General features: G+C 42.0%; 1 protein-coding gene across 1 annotated transcript in view; it reads left to right on the top strand.

Annotated features, from left to right (window-relative positions):
* Positions 1 to 20,012, top strand: part of tenm1 (teneurin transmembrane protein 1) — a 182,912-nt gene that overhangs the window by 137,610 nt on the left and 25,290 nt on the right. The window contains exons 22-23 of the mRNA XM_028589371.1: positions 977 to 1,209; positions 18,491 to 18,645. Of these exons, the coding sequence (XP_028445172.1) occupies positions 977 to 1,209; positions 18,491 to 18,645 (388 nt within the window). The remainder of the gene's footprint in view (positions 1 to 976; positions 1,210 to 18,490; positions 18,646 to 20,012) is intronic.

Below are 20,012 nucleotides of genomic sequence, written 5' to 3'. Positions count from 1 at the left end.
TATATAGCGCTTTTCATGGTACTCAAAAAAACAGCACATATAGCACATTAAAAACAGATAAACAATAAAACCAACACATAAAATAAAACATATAAAACCAGTAACTATCAGGTGAGAAATGTAAGAATGTGTCCAGGTCAGTACAGTCACGGCTGTGTATGGGTAGGGAGTTCCAGAGGGAGGGGGCTGCAATGGTGAAAGCTCTGTCCCCCTGGTACGGTGCATGGTCCTGAGTGGTGGAGGGTTTTTGTGGGTGAGGAGGAGGACTTTAAACTGGAATGCTTTGGGAAACAGGGAGCCAGGGGAGGTTCTGAAGGACGGGAGTGATGTGATCACGGGAACGGGTGTGGGTGGGGAGACGGGCACACCCGTTCCTGTGAGCACATCACTCCCGTCCTAACTGTATTATTGTTACTGTGTGGATAGATCCACCACAACAGAAAAAACTTAATATACACCTTGTTCTTTGTGCCTACTGACACAGACTGTATTTTTTCTTTCATGTAGTTTGAATACAATATAAAAAGCATTTTGAAGTTGTATTGAGATTAGCTCCGGTTGGCTTCACTGGATCGGATTATTAGTTAGTAGTGACATACAAGGAACATATAAATCATTATACATATCCCAACATATCCTAATAATAAGATTATTGGTCTGGGCATTTGTGCTATTAAAATCAGAATAGGCACAGGTTTACTCCCAAAATCTCTCACACAAATGCTATCCACTGGCATGACCTGTTTCCCTTTTAAATGCCTTTACTTCAATTGATGGTGTTGTCTAGTCAGTAATGCTGGGTAATATTGTAATTTTCTAAACTGGGCTAGTCTGTCAGTTTTAGTTTTGTTTGGGTACGTTAGAAAACCCAGACTAAATGCTCTTTGGAACACTGTATGTCACTGGAGCATTTACCTTTACCATCTAAACTATATTTGCTTTCTAACTTTAGTCTCCAATAACTTTCTCCCACTAGCACCAGCCCTGCTCACAAGTACTACCTGGCCATGGATCCAATGGGGGAGGTTCTTTACGTGTCTGACACCAGCAGCCGCAGAGTGTACAGGGTGAGGAACCTCGGGCAGCCAAAAGATCCATCTCGCAACCTGGAGGTAGTGGCCGGGACAGGGGAGCAGTGTCTACCTTTTGACCAGAGCCACTGTGGAGAGGGCAGGAAGGCCACTGAATCTGCACTCAATAACCCTCGAGGTAGGACAATACAGTCACTACATCTGAAGAAGTCACTTTCTCAGTCAGCTAACAGTTACACACTAAGCATGAAATACATGTATCAACCCTCCAGGCTATAGAGAATTTGTAAACGGTACTCACAGATCAGTATTCAGTAATATTTGAGACACCTTGGTGGAGGACTAGGCTATGACTAGTTTTCTGAAGGTCAATACTTTTGTATTAACGCAGCACATCAAACTGACATTTTGAATAATTTATTATAGTCCTGATTTCATTTCTTTCTTAAATTGCGGATGTCTGCATGAATTCACCATATCTCACTATTTCATACCTTATTTGACTTTGATAATCCATCTATTTTTCTCCTGGAAGTATTGTATTTGAACAAATGGTGTGGGATTGTTATATGGCAATGTTGTAATCACATATATTGTTATATTGGTTTTTATTAACACATCCATCAATCCAAGTAATGCTGTGTTACAACATGTAGAATCCTAAATAATATATCTATATTTATAAATTCCTCCTGCGTCATGTCCTTCCTGTGGGTGGTTGCTCTTAGTCAGAAACCTACAGTACTTGTTTCTTGCCCTTGTTCAGAAAAATTCTTTCACTCTGGACTGAGTCCCCGCACTTTAAATAATGTTTAAATGATTAATTATTGGATAACAGCCACAGTGAAATAATGTTCTATTTTTTCAGAGAAAACATAATTACAGTACAACTCCATGGACGGATTGATGGACTCATGCTGGTTGTGCTTATATATATATATATATATATATATATATATATATATATATATATATATATATATATATATATATATATATATATATATATATATATATGAATTCATTTAACCAGGCAACACTAATGTTTCCACTCTTCAGTCATCCAATTTTAGTGATTATCATCGTTGGTCGGAGTTATTTTCTTATGTGATTTTATAATCATATTTGCTACCAAATGTTGTTTTTATTAAAAAACGATAGCAAAATGCTGCTAGACCTTTTCCACAGCAGACATTTTGCCATGTCACAGCAGGAAAAACACTGTGTGTGACTAATCCAACTACATTCATAGTAGGAGTCCATTCAGCTGTTCCTGTATTGTGCATGCTGGCTTACTGGGACACTTCAATAGAATGAGGCCATAATTAATGTTATTTGTTGCACCTGTGCTATTCTTGAGGTCCATTGCAAACATACTCAATAGGCAGACCCCGGTTGTTCCCGGTTCCCTGGTCCCGTTTTTTTTTTAGCAAAGTCATCCAGGCTGATTTTGAGTGACGTACCTCACCTGTCATCATTCAGCTGCCTGCTAGTAGCCACTATTTGCAAGGTTGCTGTCAGATCAGATATCGGCTCTCCGTTTGAAAAAGTGAATTGGCATGCTCAAATTAGCCAATATTCAAACAGAGAGGACAGACAAATATACACTGAGGGATGCACAGGACCAGTGTGCTTTATTTGCAGTGAAACAGTGGCCAGAGTGTAGGGTGGTAATGTGAAACAGCACTACAACACCAAACATGCCCAGTTTGAATAATACTATCCCCAGAACACGGAGGTAAGGGCCCCAAAACTAAACCATGTTGAAGTTATTATATCAAGCCCATAGCAGAATAATTGTACAATCAATGACACAGCATTGTCAATTACTGAGAGCAGCATGATTCATATTCAAACACAAGAAGCCCTTTTTCGGACACTTAGCTAATAAAAGAGTGTATGAGTGGCATGATGGAGGCTATGCCAAGAAGTGAAGCAACAGGATGAAATGAAGGAGAAAATAAATCAGATACCGCTGTCAGGATTCTCTGCACCAAAGTCGAAAGGAGATTCTTGCTGAAGATTTGCTCCAGCAACGTGGTGATGGCATAAAATGGAACAATTCATTCTCACTTGCCAGCATTGATGGACCACCTTCCATGACAGGGAGAGAGGGGGTATTATAAAGTCTCCACCCTGGTCTGATATATCCCTGCATAAGCCAGCCTGTTTCTGTTTGCTAGCCTGAGTGAAATGTACTCAGAAGTTACGACATCTGTGATGAGACACATTACTGACAGAGGTCGGTGCAACCTTTGATGATTTGCTCCTCCACAACAATGTCAGGTTGCTCAGCAAAGGCAGAGCTTTTTTGGGGCCATTTGCACAGAGCTTCAAACCTTTCTGTCTGTTTCATGCAAAATGAAGAGAAAATAGAAGCGGTTGTATTTCTGACGGATGTAACATCCTACTTCAATGACTTTAATGTCAAGCTTGAGGGTAGAAACAACACAGTGACCTCATGTCTGTGGTCTGTGCTTTTTAGAGAAGGTTGGTGTTTAAACTTTACAGGGCATGCTGTAATTTTTCTAAAGCTTTTGGAACAAACCAGAGGAAAGAAAATCACCTTCAGAACTATGCTGAGTTCCTGGAGAAGCTGATTGAACATTCCCAAACCCGCTTTGAGGTCTTCAGCTTGGGAAAACAAGTTCTGCTATGCATTGGAAACCCATTTCTTGTCGGAAATGTCCCAGAATTCTCGATTGAAGGACAGAGAATCTGTCCCTGGGTCAACACAGCTGCTCTGCAAACTGAGTTGATTGAGCTTGGAGAAAACCTGTTTCTACAGGAAGCCTTCTGTGACCCTGTCACTTTCTGGACACAAAAGGTCCCTGATAAAGTTGCTCCTCGAGGCACATCATCACCATGTTTGCATTAAAAAAAATTTTATTAACGATGAATACAGTGAAGGACTCATATCGCAGCAGACTCACTAATAGACACTTCAAAGCCCGGCCATCACACCTTTACCTTTGTAATAACAATTTAACTATTTTTCTGGAAGCTCCAATATAGCCGACTTGGCACTTAATAATAATACGGAAGTGCCTGAGAACCGAACAAACATGGATGCCTCATATTGTGCCTGTCATTCAAAGTAATTAAAATGCAATGAATATAGTGCTATGTTGTCAGTTCTCTCACACAGCCAAGTCCTAAAAATGGGAATCTTTCGCATTACTACCATCCATCCAATATGATATAAACGTGGCATCAGGTTGAAGGTGGATGGAGCTGTGCTGGGAATTATTTGAGGGCACCAAACTCTATATGCCATTAAGAATGATGAGGGTATAATTTGTCCCACCCTAGGTGGTGCAAAAAAGCAAAACAGGAGAGTCAGGGAGATGTCAGTCAAGCAGTCTGTACACACCCACACAGTCCTGCCAACTTCCCCTGGCTCTAACAGCCATAAATGCCTCTGCCGCAGCAGCTTGGTACACTTCTTCACCACGGAAAATGACCAACGATTGCACCATTGCAATCCAGAGGGATGTTGTTTCTGTAATTTGAAGAAATTGTCAGTAAAAAATGGGTAAAAGCTGGCTACGAGATAAAAATACAGAAATACATTCCAAATACATTCCCTTGTACAGTATATGACAAGGGAAATTATTTGATCTTTTTATTAAAATGACAATAATAGCCTGACTAATAGGGTAAGCATGGCTTCCCTTGACTTACAGTGGAAAATGGCACTTGTAGGCGCTAAACTTAAAGCCAAATACGCCTGTCATATTAAGCTTTGCTAATACAGAGAAGTCTGCAGATTCAGCTCTGATTGCCTCCTAGCTTTAGCCCAGTTCAAGCTGTTTAAATTAATGCACACTTCTTTGAGACATTAAGCCCGGAGTGTCGATTTAATTTGGTTAATCATTATACCCTTAGTTATTAGCTGACACGAGTAGATTCCAGCAATGTGTCTTGTACAGCACTACATTTTTATTTCCTTTCTTCTTCTCCGCCTGTTAGCTGGAACAAGTCTTACTGCTCTCTTCTGACTTCTGACTTCAATAAGGCAATGTCACCAACAGGAAAGCTGCAACTAGGGAGGCTTTTTGTCATTTGCACTGGTCTGTAGTAGCACAGTGTGTCAACACAAAGTGCAACCGTGGACACTGAAACCAACGTGGCTTTACTGTTGGGAGATGAACAAAAATTAATTTAGCTGTGCTTGATTTTTTTTGGATAATTTCTTATTCATATCATATAATTTATTTCAGCTGTTTTTGTTATGGTCAGGGAACCCAGTTAAACTAGAACACATTCTTGTTCCTGTATATATGCTGCAACCTCACATGTTTTCTTTCTGAATATTCTTTTAAGTTTTTATAAGACATATTTGTAATAGTTGTATTAATAGTGTAGTTTTAAGCTTATATTTCATTGTATATAGTTATATATTTCCTTTAGTTTGTATCATAATAAATATACAGTGAATATTAATTAGAAAAAAGGACAAGAGAAAGAATTAAGAACGATGTTGAGGCGGGAACAATATTATCTATCATTCATCGTCCATAGATTGGCGAGTGAGTTATGTGATTATGTGATGTGTTGTTATTAATAATAATTTAACTACCTGTCCACCACTTAGTCTTAGAATGAAAACGTGCAAAAATAAAAGGAATGCTGTAGATTAACGTGTTGTGATTGCTACAGTATGTGTCCCTAAACTCACCATGGATGCAATCAGTCTTGCGTCCAAAGCTATCACACATAGGTGAACAATGGAGAAATAAAACATTCTGAAACGTTTGTTTATGCCCTCACCAATCAACACCCACACACCTGGCCACCTCTTAGTCCCCGGGTCACAGAGAAGATTTAGCCGCAGGCCTGTCACTCAGGCTACACCCACAGTCCTACATGGCCTCTTCTGTCACTCGCACTCAGCTTGTGCGTGCAATGCAGCCTGACAGTGGAGGCAGACAGCCAGTCAATATGGAGCACAGTAAACAAATGTAGTGCACAAGTGTCTCCATTCTTCAAATGTCACTGGTTCTAAATACAAAGAAGCTCCAAATTTGAAAGAAGTTTTTTATTACCCCTAACTTCCTGAGTGCATAAAGATAGCAAGAGGGAAAAGCTGATGAAAAGCATAGGAAGGAGATAAGAGAAAAACAAGATTGGAGCCGATTCCTCTAACAATCTGACAGATGATCTGAAGACTGTTATTCTGTGCGTGCCCCCTTCTACCTTTGAACATGCTGTATCTCTGTCTTTGTACAGTAATAGAATATTCTGTCCCAAGACTCCTCCTGTTCACGCACGGTCAGGTATTTTATACTCTTTGACTCGCTGCACTTCACAGACTCTTCTGTGGCCATTGTGCTCCGACTAACCAGCTCTCATAAAGGCTCTGGAGATTTCTGCCTGGAGCCCCCTGGTTCTCTGTCATCCATCTGCCACAGCCCAGACTCATCCTCCTCCCACACCCTCTTACCAATGGTAATGAGTTGTAGACTTCACAGAGAAATATCTGTCCGTTACTTTTTTTGAAGCCGCGGCTCTGTGATTCTCCACCATTGATCTTGTCTTGTGTCCTCTGGTGAGCTCCTCACTCCAAATTAGAGCCTTCCTTGTTTTCCTCCCCTCCGTCCATTTCTTTTTCTTTCCTTTCTTCTTTCTCACTGCTGAATCATCCCTGTGCCCCGGTGTTGACAGAGCTGCAGCAGGCCTGCTGTGACACATAATATTGTTACAACATGGCAAACAGTTGTTAAAATAGTAATCCATGATGTTAATTTTGCCAACAATGTTGCAGCACTGTTGAGCACACTGCCGTTGCCCAAGTTTATAGTCCCTCCATAGCGTAAACTGCAGGGATTATCTCGTGTCCTTCAAACACTCACTTATGAATACAAGATCTGGGGCATTGTTTAGAGTTGGCTCCACATGTGCTACTGCAGTCAATTAGCTCGGTAAATAAAAGGCCTTGCTCCATTTAGGATGGATCCCATGTATGACATGAAAGAGGCGTCAGTCCCGCAGGACCCAAACAGCCTTGGCTTGCATCTCAGGACTCCTTCTGTTCCCAACATGAAGGGGTACTTTTTTTTCTTTTCTTAGACACATTTGGTAAATAATAGTTGTGTGTATGTAAAAAATGACATACAGTGTTTCATGTGTATGTTTGGACAGAAGAGTTCAGAGAGTGACTCCAGTGATTGAGAGTTTAGTTGTTGTTGTTTGCTATGTGCAGGTCTTATCTGGTATTTGTGGACTAGTCCCAGACAGCAAAGCTGATATCCACAGAGAAATGTGCGTGTGTGCGTGTGTGTGTGTGTGTGTGTGTGTGTGTGTGTGTGTGTGTGTGTGTGTGTGCGCACATGGTAGTGTGAGTGTTTGCAGTGTCAGTCTCTCACTCCGACCCACAGGGGGCAGACTAATGCCCTTATCAGAAGCTGACATGCTGCCACCACATTTCTCCCTCTTGCCCCATCGGCCTCTCTCTCTCTCTCTCTCTCTCTCTCTCTCTCTCTCTCTCTCTCTTCCCCTCTTCTTTTCTCTCCTCCTCTGCTTTCTTTTTACTCTTTCTCTGTGTCCCTCTATTCCCCACACAGACAGACACAACACATTTGTCCTCCTTTCACTCAGCCTCACAGCTGCAAGGCACGCCATCAGAGTTGAGATAGTAGGGCCACGGTGCCGAATGAAGCAGTGGGGTTTAAACTAGTTGCGGTTATTAGCATGTTGAACAGCAAGGGAGTCTAAAAAAATAGCAACAGCCAGGGGTTAATACGCTTTACATGGCACATCGTTGCTTCACCACCAACCTCAGACCAGCCAGGCTTTATGCTGTACAGTATCTGTCTTGGCTAAGCAGCTTAGGCAAATGAATATCTTCACACATTGGGCGCCGGTCTTATTTACAGAAATGGCTGAAAACACGACATTGTGCATAGGAGCGTTTCCCAGTTTGTTTCATCAGTGTGAATCAAGCATTCCATGCTGTCAGCAAGCCCATACTCAAACCATTAACTCAGTAAACACTGGTCCCCTGCTTCTACTCCAGTAGTGGACTCATATGAGTGGTAGCGTCCTTCAATTGCACAGCTCTAATCACTGCAGCCTGCATTTCACTTTTCTGGAATCTGCCACTTCCCAAACTGTATTTGCTGGCTACAGCAGTGAAGTTAGATCTCCTAGGGCTGTGCAGCCTCTATGGCAGCTGCTCTGTGTTATAACTTTGGAATGAATTTGCCATTGTTATTCTACCTCTGGCTCCCACAGCATTTAGTGCAGAGTGATTGTTGTGTCTCACAAAATAGAGAAAAGAGAGAGTGCTTTAAATTAATATGGAAAAAGAGGGAGCTCAGAAGGAAAGTGAAAGGAGAAAGGGAGCGCAAAAGAGAATAAAAAAAATAATATGACATTTATAGAGAAAAAGAGAGATGGACGGGAAAGAGAGAACACGAGTAAATGAAATGACAAAGTGAGAGAGGCCGAGAGAACTCAGCATTGTGCATCAAAATCCTGCAGCGTGCAGCAGTCCCACCACACCTCATCTGCATATTAAACTGGCCCTGTGGCTGCCTTACGTCTCAGAGGGTCAACTTTCATTGTTTCTGTTGGTTTAAACAGAGCACTACTTCGCAAAACAAGGGCATCAGATAAGTCACACTGTGTTTTTAGTTCTAAGATTGGGTTTGTGTGTGAGTCTGTGCATATGTGTGTGCAATTTTTAACAGCCTGCTCTTGTGTTTCATTTCGCATTGACCGAGCTTTTGTCTTTGCCCCTGGACATTCCTGCATTAATGATACACACATGAATTAATCACACAGCAAGGCAAACAGCAGCATACTCTATGATAATGCAAATTACAGAGACGCCATTGGGTCATGCTAATTCTACCACAGCTTGTTTTCTCACTGCAGCATCCATGATAATAAGAAGATCAGCAATGGTTTGTGCAACAGACATACATTAGTGAGCATCCCCAATAAGAAGTTTGCCAATGACTGGTTTTCTCCCAAAACTAATGCTGAGAATATAGCTGCCAGCGGCAAATCCAGAGGGCGAAGTAAAAAAGCATAAAGCAAAGCACACAGCACACAGGTGCAGCGAGGACTTGTCCAGCTGCTGAGCAATTTTTACATGATTGGAGACAGAATTGCGATATGAGATATGGCCGATGTCCTATTTGCTTGTGACAAAGTCAGCAGTAAATATGCAAACAGTCTGCAGTAGGTGATGTAAGTGTTCCTGACAGAACTGCCAGCATTTTAAAACTATTCACTCACTACTATAATGAACTGATAAGCCTATTCAACAGTATTGCATTGTCACACATGAATAAAGATTCATGAAGTTTTGGTGAAGAATACATACTGTACTTTCACTTTAGGGCAGGGGTCTTTAATGTTTTTTAGGCCAAGGACCTGTTAACTGAAAGAGAGACGTATACATATTGTATAAAATGAAGTTGCATATTAAACTGGGCCTACAGTAATGTGTAGGGCAGCCTAAAGCCTTTATACATACCTTTTTTGCATAGAATACTAAGCTATTAAAATAATAATTGTCGGCATGATTTTATAAATCATCTTTTGATGTTAAACACACACACACACACACACACACAGTGAATCCTTAGGATGAACTGTATATGTGGCTATCTTAGTGACTACCTTACCTATAGGCCAGTAAGCCTATCATCAGTGGGGATTTATATTTGCTAATAATATGTTGCATTCATGTTAAGACATTTTTGAAAAAACTTTCAAAAATTATAATTTGGAGGCCCCCTGTTGAAGATCTCTGCTTTAGAGTATGTTTTCATTGAAAATTCCCCATTCATGCATGGTCTTGAATGTGTAATGTTAACTATAAGACTGATGAAAATGTCAAATGCTCTACACACAGTACTCTGTATAATACCACATGCCTACTATATATAGGTTTTTAAATAGTTCTGAAGTTCTCGAATGACTCATATGTCAGTTATATAATTTTCCTTTTTTAGCATGAAATAAAGATATTGTCTTAAAACATTAGAATTTGTGATATGTGTCTGCATTTCCTTACTGACAGGCCAAAGTTTCAACCAATTTCATCTGATGTCAACTTTACGTCACAGCCAAACAGTTTGAAGTTTGAAAGTTGTTGAATGGGGCAACAAGTTGACATACACAAATGACAAAATATGATTGTCATGGCTTTCAAAAAAATCCATATAAGTATTTTTCGATCTGGCGACACTATCAACAGGAGGACATGCACAACAAGTCCTAAGGTTTCAAAACAACATAATCGCCCAAACAACAAATGTGCAACAGCTCCTAGTTTTCACAATGAAGAGTAGCTCTTAATCCTACAAAACGCATACCTACAGACTACACCGTCACATTATAAATGTCTAACTTGGTAACTATTTTCTGCCATGCTTGGGATTTTTTACATCCGTATCAGTATTATTGCAGAGTTTCATAACTCTTTGAATTCAGAAATGTGCAAAATGATCTTCCTCCATTCTTTCATGCAGTAACATTGTTGCTGTCACAACTTCCACATATTTGTGATAAAAGTTGAATTTAGTTGAACTTTGGTTGCCAAACCTGGTGGAAAATCACAGCTGGCCAGGAGAGCACAGCTACTCTCTCCACTGGAAATAATGTTGCTCTGTGCGATGTTGCACACGTGCTTTTGGTGTGAAAGCTCTGGAAGATGGTTTTCATTGCACTATAATAAGGTCATATAACTTTTGTATAGTCATTATTTGCAATACCACAATGTAGTCAGGAAATATAGACATGGATCATTTAAGCATTAGTACAAATGTTTTTTTCCGTGAAGTCTGGAATATGATAAGCCTCTCCCGAACAGAATGAGAACTCTGCTGTCAACACCAAAAATGTTTTTAACAAAACACAAAATAGTGGCTAATTTAACAGGCAAATGGAACAAACATTTTCAATACATGAGTGTGTCACAGCCCAAAATATGATCTCAACTTTGAACTGGTGGTGGCACTTTGAGGATTGGTTGAAATCTATCACCAGTAACTTTGAAAGTACTCATACTCTTTGCTGCTTACAGTAAATCAAATATGCCCAGATAGTTTGGAGCACAATAATTATGTTTATAAGGTTAAATAAAGGCACCTCATTATTTCTACCTGTTGCATATGGTTACTGGTCAGAAATGAAAAGTCACCTTGAGCCAAAAACCCAGCCAAAAGTTCAGTGATACGATAAAACATAGTTTGACGACCTGAAGGCAGTGCTAGGTGGATCATTGCAGTGAGCCCAATGCCATGCGATGTCATGTGGCTGGAACTTCATCGTCCACCAGATAAATGGATAAGACTAACTTAGGCTACTTTGAAAAACAGGGATGCATCTCAGAAAGTAGAGTCTGCGTCCTAATCACCTTGGGTCAGAGGAGGACTTGTAGATATTGTGTAAGGGAAATAGTCAGCCAACTGCCAAGATTTGCTAAGGACCAAAGAAAATGTTCTCTATGGGCTTAGTAGAGGCAAATTTATGCTGACTTAAAACCAGTCCCTACCTGTAAAACGCCTGTTTTTCAAGTAATGTATTCGGCAGAACACTATACAGACTGACAGCTACCTTGTTTGTAGTCAGAGTGTGTAGGGTAGCTTCAGAGAGATTACTAAAGCTCACTGTGTGTGTAATGAAGCCCTAGAGTCAATAAGAGATGCGAGCTCAAGGCCAAAGGCTGAGCCTGTGCATCAAAGGTGCAACGTCGGTGCGAGTCAGTGTGCTTGTGCATGCTTGTTTTTGATTGACAGCCTCTGGGTCCCTGGACCTAATCTGCTTCTCCCAGTAAAGGGACATAGAGTTAGTTATGGGTGCCTTGTTAAAGGTACGTCAGGGTTGGCAACGTCAGTGCGATCATGGGAATTGTGACACGCGTGTCACTTTAACTGGGCGAGATGGCCACTGCTGGCAGCTGGCCTGTCAACCTGCACTGGGAACCTGGCAAGCTGACAGGAGGAGTGGAGCTTTGCCACTGTGGAGGAATAAATTGCATTTACTCGAGGTGAATGCCCAACATACACACACACACACACACATTCAGATGGAAGCATTTGTCTCGGTTTGGGGGGTTGGAAAGGGCTCTGATTAGGGGAGAGATAGTGAACCCATGCAGGTTGTTTCTGCTGTGATTCTTAAAACACAGACAGAAAGATGAATAAGTAGAGTGATAGTGGCAGGCACAGTTCAGCTTGGCAGTCAAATTGTACCTGTCTGTGTGAGAGTGTGGAGGGGGGTTAGCTGCTGTTATGGGGATGGGAAAACAGAGCCAGTAAATCTTTGTACCTGGGTACCATTATCACCTGCAGTGCTCCAAGAGACCAGTGACCAGACCTCCCTCCAAGGAAGCATTCGCACAGTTCTTTTGGGAAACTTGGAAGAAAAATCTAAAATGGCTGCAAAGCCAACAATCTGTGATGAAGACTGTACTGGAGTTGCCTCTGGCTCAGTTACTGTGATGTCTTTGTACTATATGCGGGAAAACTTTGTTTGGGTGGAAGCTGTGCATGGAGATTTGCAATCTATAGTAGTTTAGTGCCTCTTTTCCACTTTTTTCACTCATGAAAACATTTGTTTCCCCCTATCTGATCCCATTTTCTCTTTCAACCATTGCAGAGCCTCACTGGCTTGCTGTTGCGATGGTACGTTTGGTAAAAGAGCCTCTATTGATAGACCTCCTTGTGTTTGTTTGATGTTCTGAACAGTGCGACATAATCTGCAGACGCTCCGCACTGATCCAAACCCCTCAGCCTTTCATGGAGCTTTCTAGTCCAAAGCATTTCAATTGCTTTTATAATTGAGTTTGTCTGCTGCCTCTGTGATTGCTTTGAATCTCTCTTTTGCTATCAAACAAGGCAATTACTGCCAAGTCGCATATTTTCACCAACAACCAAAAAAAGTTTATTCACGCAAAGATTTGCATGTAACTGTTGCAAAATCTCCTTCCAGTTTTCTGCATGCTCGCAATGTCTTGCCTTGCCATATATGTGTAGTCGGGGACTGCAAAAAAAAAAAAGGCAGCTATCAATTATTAATTAATGCGGGTTAATATGTTAACAAACTTATAGTGGTTGATAATTAGATGAGCCACAGTGTCTGATTCAGACTTAATTACTAAGCCACTGTCTGTTCTGTGGGGCTTTAATGAATAATTAATTACAAGAGGCATGAATTATTTGTGCTTACCAAAGATCTACCAGAAATACACACCCATCCTTGTTCGTGGGGCTATCTTGTACTGATTGATGATAAGTGTTTGATTGGGAAAAAATAAGAGCCATTGGAAACAGCACTTGTACTACAGTGCTGAGAGATCACAGAGCAGCGTTTGATGCAGTGTGTACAGAATCCCAGTGCACGATTGATGGCGGCGTAATCTAGCCATACTTGTGACTGTTGTTTTTGAATGCAGGTGTGAAATCATACACACTGTGAGAAACGCACGTTTGTATCAACTCACACAAACATGCACAGCCCTGCAGTCAAACACATGCACACACAAAATCAGTATGGTGCACAGTGCCATTTCACAGGGCTGAGATTGAGTGCACAACCCCCACCCCACCCCCTTTAGTGCACATGGCCAACCTCAGTGTCTTTAAGAAAGTTGTCTGTGTGTATGTGTGGGGAGGGGGGGTGAGTTTCTCATCTGCAGACACTCTGATTTATCCGCTCTATATTTGCATATGCGCACAAAGTGATTAACTGCCGTGCCTTATCTTTTCGCCTAGCTACTTCACCGCACGCACGCACACCCACACGGTCTTGCACACAGGGACACGCGGACACATTCACATATATTCACACCTTCACATACAAACAGCATTGTGTGTGCTCAAGGTGCAATGATGAATGGAAACAGTAAGCCACACAAACAGCTAAAGACTCTTTGAAACAGTGTGTGCTTCAGCTTCACTTCCAGTTGGACTGTAGCAGTTAGTGAACCCTCCAGGCTGTCCTCAGCTAATTTGGTTGACTTTATTTATGGCCAGAGTCTCTCACTGGGGCCAGTTGTGCAGGTGAAACTGTCCATCTGTCTACATTCAGTTGTCAGTCACACACAGTTACTTTGTACACAGGCGCCTTGGGCTATAAGCAGCTACAGCTAGCATCATTTAGATGCTGTAATAATATGTCAGTCCATATCATTAACACCCACGGAGCCCGGGGATATTTGAGGGCAGATTGAATGACTTACTCCTCAGGCTGCTGGCAATCTCATCATGCACATACACGACATGCACATGTGGCTGTATGACATTTCTCAAACATAAATAGAACTTCCATACATGCACACAGGATGTTTTCCCCTCCATAAATAGATCTTTTAAATAGGTTTCCTTTGCCTATTTTGCACTTAGGTGGTTCTTGCGCCGGCTGACAGACACTGATGTGTTTGTTTTCTATACAATTTTACAATTCCTTTCGCTTTGATCCATAGAGGCTGCTCTTTTGGCAGCTTTGCTGTCAAAATTTGAAGGGGAAAACTATTGTAGAAGGGAAACTTGAACAACAGCTGGCTTCCTGCACTCTTGAGGGCTCAGGTGTTAGCAGTCAGTATGCAGCACACACACACCCACACACACACATACTTACGCACACACGCAACACCACATCCTGATGTTACTGTATGTCAACATGGCTGTCTAATAATATTGCTAAATAAGAGACATAATCTTCAACCTTTGTTATAATTAGTCTTTCTCACCTCATCTCATTTCTCACTTTATAAATTCCCTCACCTCTGCTTCGCACTCTGCACAGAAAATCCCTGGTGGCTCCTTCTCGTCAAATAGCTGTAATCAAGCCGATGCTTTCTAAGACCCCTCTCCAAGGCATTCATCAGATTGGATTGTATTGCATTGCCACAGGGGGCCCTTATAACTGATATTCTTTTGACAAGGACAGAGAACAAAGAGATGCTTTGATTGAGAGTGATTGGCCTGTAATGGTTAATTGAAGCAATTCCTCATCATGTCCCTTTGTCTCATCACCACTTCCCACCTCTTTCGGTGCTGTCTGTCTTTTTCTCTTTGGCTGCATTTTCTCCCTAAATCTGAGATGAATGAGAATAGCATCACTTTATCATGCTCTCTTTCACTCCTCTCCCCTCCCTCTGTTTTTCCAAGGTCAACCCAATGCCGTCTAACTCACTTTTCTTTGGTGATAAAATCCAGTCCCAACTTTAGCCAAATGTCCACGTCCCTCTGGAGTTGAAGTTGAGTTATCTCAATTCTTTCTCCACCAGTGTGTTTGCCAGCTTCTAAACATGAGTATGAGAGTGCCAGGTCCATCCAGGCATACACTGTAAATCTTTTGATGTCTTGTGAGTATCCCATCGGCTCTACAGAGGGGCTGTATATTCCATTAACGTAACACACAGCTTTACCCGCAACAGCAGGAAATGCAGTCCCTGACAAGGAGAATGTGGACTAATCCGCCGCCTTTTCAATAAACGAAATACTCTTAAACAACACAAACTGGCGTAAATCCTTTTGCCTATTCTAAGCAATAATAGCAACGGCTCTTCATTGTTGTGCTTGTGTGAGGATGAATAAGTCAGCGCGGTCCTGTATTTATTGTTGATGATAGATTGGCAGCTATTAAGAAGCTGCGTGTGCGAACATAAGACATGCAGATCCTGAGCATGCATACTGAGGGTCTCAGTAAAGCACAAACTAAGGCAATTTAGGATGGAAGTCAATAGAACCAAAGGATACGAGAATAAAGAGTAATATCCAGAGACAGAGAGGGAGAGAACAGAAATCAGTATTGAGAGAGAGTCCTGGCTGCCTCATCATGTCCTTGTGCAGGATGTATGAGCTCTAAGATCAGGGACAGCTTTAGGGTGCTGGGAGGAGAAATGGGTGGAAAAGTGAAAGTAAAGCGGAAAGGATCCGAGGATGGCGTTAGAGCTGGGAGAATGTGTCGACTTTCAGATCTAAGTAGGCTGAGACAGCGCTGTGGGTTGAGACGTCCCTCCTGCTTAATGCCAGGTGACAGGAGGAGAAATGGAAAAGGCAGAGAGGGAACGAAAGGAAGAAAGGAAAAAAAGGGGCTGAACAAAGGAAAACGGAACGCAGACATTATTGAAGGGTCAAAGAGCACTGATTTGATTAGGAATTATTACATACAGGACAAGATGGAGGGAGCGATACAACGGAAACAAAGCAAAGGACAACAAGAAAAAACAAGGGAATGGGATAGGGAGCAAAAAGAGAGCAGAAGAAGATCAAGTTAGGGAGGATGGAGAGCGAGGGAAAGCTAGAGGAAGAGAGGGGAAGGTGTATGGGGGGGCTATGTGGGTGGTGTAATCTGTCTGTGTCAGAGGGATGATGAAGGGGGCCAGAAGGGAGAGCTCTGCAGTTCACCTTCTGGCCTCTGGAGGAAACACGGTGACCCTGGCCCTCCCCCTCTGCACCTCCACTCCACCTGCACAATTTATGACTCGCAGGGTCGGCCAGGGTTGCAACGGTTTGAGGACATTTGGTAATCTAGTTGTGGTGGCGGTGCACTTTTTTTGCGTTTGCGTGTGTGTGTGTGTGTGTGTGTGTGTGTGTGTGTGTGTGTGTGTGTGTGTGTGTGTGTGTGTGTGTGTGTGTGTGTGTGTGCATGTTTTTGTGTGCGTGTGCACATGTTGAATGAACCACGTGTAAAGAAAGCTATTGTATGACAAGGAGGATGAGACCTTAGTGCTGCCTGAGGAAAAGGGCGGTCCGAGGCTCAGAAAGTGAGCACAGGCACATCCCCACATAATCCAGTTTGACAGAGTTTGAAAGGAGAAAAACTGACAGAAACAGAATAGAAATCAAGGAAAAAATGGGACAAAATGACTGAATGAGAAAGGAGTAGTTGGAGCCCTACTGCATACTGATGGTGTCGCGCCATTGTCCATTTTTATTAAGATGTGCTGGCTCTTCTGCATGGTCAGATCACACTTTGAGTCTCTCTTTTTTTTTTTTTAAGAAGTTTCATTCTCTGGGGGCTGCTGCAGGAATTACACTTTAATGGGCCAATAAGCCCGTTATATCTGGAGCTGGAAATTGGTCAGTTGATTGACAGAAACATAATCAATAGCAATTTTGATAATCAATTATTTGTTCAAGTCATATAGTAAGGAAAATATTAACATTCATTGGTCCAGCTTCTCTGCTTTACAGAAATATGACTCCAAATAAATTGCTCCATCTCTGTAACATTAGCATGTCACTAGCACATTTGCCATATCATTTCATATGGGAAAATGTCTATTTTGTGTTTTCAGCTTATTCTGCTGCCCACAAAGTGATGAAGAAAAAGTAAAAGAAAGAAAATTATTGACAGATCAATCAGTAATGACAATAATAGTTAGTTGTAGCCCTATCTGAATCCGTCCATGCTACTTCCTTCCATGTGTGACTGTATTGATGGTTTCCTCTATTGCATACTGTATCGCAGCATTTAGTTTTGTGATTGACTGTGGTTATATATAAGTAGGCTTTGTCTCCATTATCCTTTGAGGCATGCTTGAGATAAAGGGATATGTACATAAAACTGGCATGACTTAATGATAAACCATAAACATAAAGTATTTTTAAATGGCACAACAGCGAGCCCCATGTATTGGAGATGGCAGGTAGGAATACTGAAATATGGCTTATTGTCACAGATGCCAAGTGAAAGCAATCAAGGAGAATTGGCGGCATACGGTATGAGGGGTGAGGGTTGAGTTGTTGAAGATTATTGCTGAGGAGTTGTGTCAAAGGGCTATTCTATCTCTGTATGGAGATTAGACCGGGGATGAAGGTCGCTCCTCATCCATAACAGATGATTCATAGTCTGCCCTGACCTTTAATACCTGGACTTACTTCTCTCCTTCTCTCTGCTGACTGTCTACGGCAGAGCTCCGCTGCAAGCACAGTTCAGGTGCATACTGCTCATTGCAAAACACACTCGCAAACAAGTGTTCACATGTGCTGTGCAAATGCAGGCAAGCACCCGCACACATGCAGACATTCACATGTGCGTTTCATGCGCAGCGGCACATTTATAATGCACATGCGTTAGCGCAAAATGTGGATGCATAAGCGCAAGTGGCAAATGTCAAAAGTTCACTGCGGCACCCTGCTCACATCTAATGTGACAAATAACTTCTTCCTCCAGTTGCATTGTTCTAATCCCTTTAGTGGGCTCTGGAATGGAAATATAATTACATTTCTGTGGTGCAGTGCCTTTGATAAGACAGCCGCTTGCTGAGCTGAATGTCTAACTGAGTTGGATGCCTCTCCAAAGCCCTCTCCTCTCTTCACTTTACTTCTCTCCCGTACTCACTCCTCTCCATCTCTTCTCTCTGATACTCTCTCGTTTTCTCCATTTTTCCTTTTTGTGCTCTCAACCCCACTCGCTCCCTCTCTGTCATCTCCAAAAGCTCATTCTGCCTCTCTCTCTCTCTCTCTCTCTCTCTCTCACCCGCCCAGGTATTGCAGTGGATAAAAGAGGTCTTGTCTACTTCGTCGATGGCACCACCATTCAGAAGATTAATGAGAGGGGTTTGCTCTCCACTATGATTGGCTCAAACGGACTGATGTCGACGCAGCCGCTCAGCTGTGATGCACGCATGGATATCAGCCAGGTAAGCTAATAATTTTAGTCTAGTTCAAATGACTTGGAGAGAGCTAGAGGCACAAGTTTGGCTCTAAAATAGGCTTCATCCTCACCATTGGAGTTTTGTTCAGATAATCTGTACAAACGTAAGACTGCCTATGTTTTGTGTCGACTAATTACAGTATTACACAAAAAAAAGTACTTGTTTGTCGTTCTTTCACAGTCTGTGATTGTTTTGTCAATTTTAATTGCCCGGCCTCTTCAATGGAAACTCTTTCTGTCTTCTTAAAGGTGTGTGTGTGTGTGTGTGTGTGTGTGTGTGTGTGTGTGTGTGTGTGTGTGTGTGTGTGTGTGTGTGTGTGTGTGCGTGTGTGTGTGCGTGCGTGCGTGCGTGCGGTAAAGACCAGAGACAGCTACTTCACAGATTTGATCAGCCAGCCCTCAGATCCACTCCTGACTTATATCAGGCCTATTAGAGTAGAAGATGAATAATAGATGAACTGCTCGCTCTATAGAGGGATCTTTGCCCACACATAGGGAGGCAGCGCCTGTGTATGCTTGTGTATGTGTATGTGTGTGTGAATATGCATGTTCAGCCAGGGTGAATTCCCAGAGGTGCTCTTATATGTCTTTAAAGGGGCCCATGTTACCTCACAATCCTTGTGTTTGTTCGTTATCGGCCCCTGCAGCGCGTCCAGTCATCATCCTCCATCCGTGTTTGTTCTTCTAAACTGCTGTGACCTCAATGTGACATCAGTATTGATGGAAACTTCTATAGCTACGGTGAGACACTGCTGTAATGTATGCCGAATGAACAGCCAAGTGTTGGCTTTAGTTTGAAATTTGAAGTATACTTTTGGACAAATTTGTGGAAGCTTCGACTTCTGTGGTGCTAGATACACCTTTACACATTAGTGTTCGCTATATCACGTGTTGCCGTCTATCTCTTTACTACATTCAACATTTGCTTCAGTAGGTATGTTTTATTAAAAAATGTTGTCATATTTGCTGAAACTGTCACTATATCCTGACCGTAGCGCTGTGTCAATGACTGTAAAATTAGGCAGCGCTGATGAAATAGAATTAATTCTGATTCTGTTACTGCATTGCCTGTTTCGCCTTTTTTTGCCTAATTCTAACCCAGAAACCCAACATTCTCATTTTACAGCTAAACAGCACACTATAATATGTTTCTGAAAACATTTAAGGCAAGAAATAGGCAATGCAGTAATCGAATCTTGATTCATATTTGATCAGCGCTATACTAAATAAAGTACCTGTTAGCAGTTACCAGGGACTTTTTATCATAATGGAAAACCAAAAAGGCGAGTAGAGTAGAGGCGCGTTGAGCAGGTACCACGTAATGGGAAAACGCCATTAGAGACTCCTGGGCTC

Source organism: Perca flavescens, chromosome 10 (assembly GCF_004354835.1).
Source record: "Perca flavescens isolate YP-PL-M2 chromosome 10, PFLA_1.0, whole genome shotgun sequence".
In the NCBI taxonomy this organism is placed as follows: Eukaryota; Metazoa; Chordata; class Actinopteri; order Perciformes; family Percidae; genus Perca; species Perca flavescens.
This window is presented reverse-complemented; position numbering and strand designations above follow the sequence as displayed.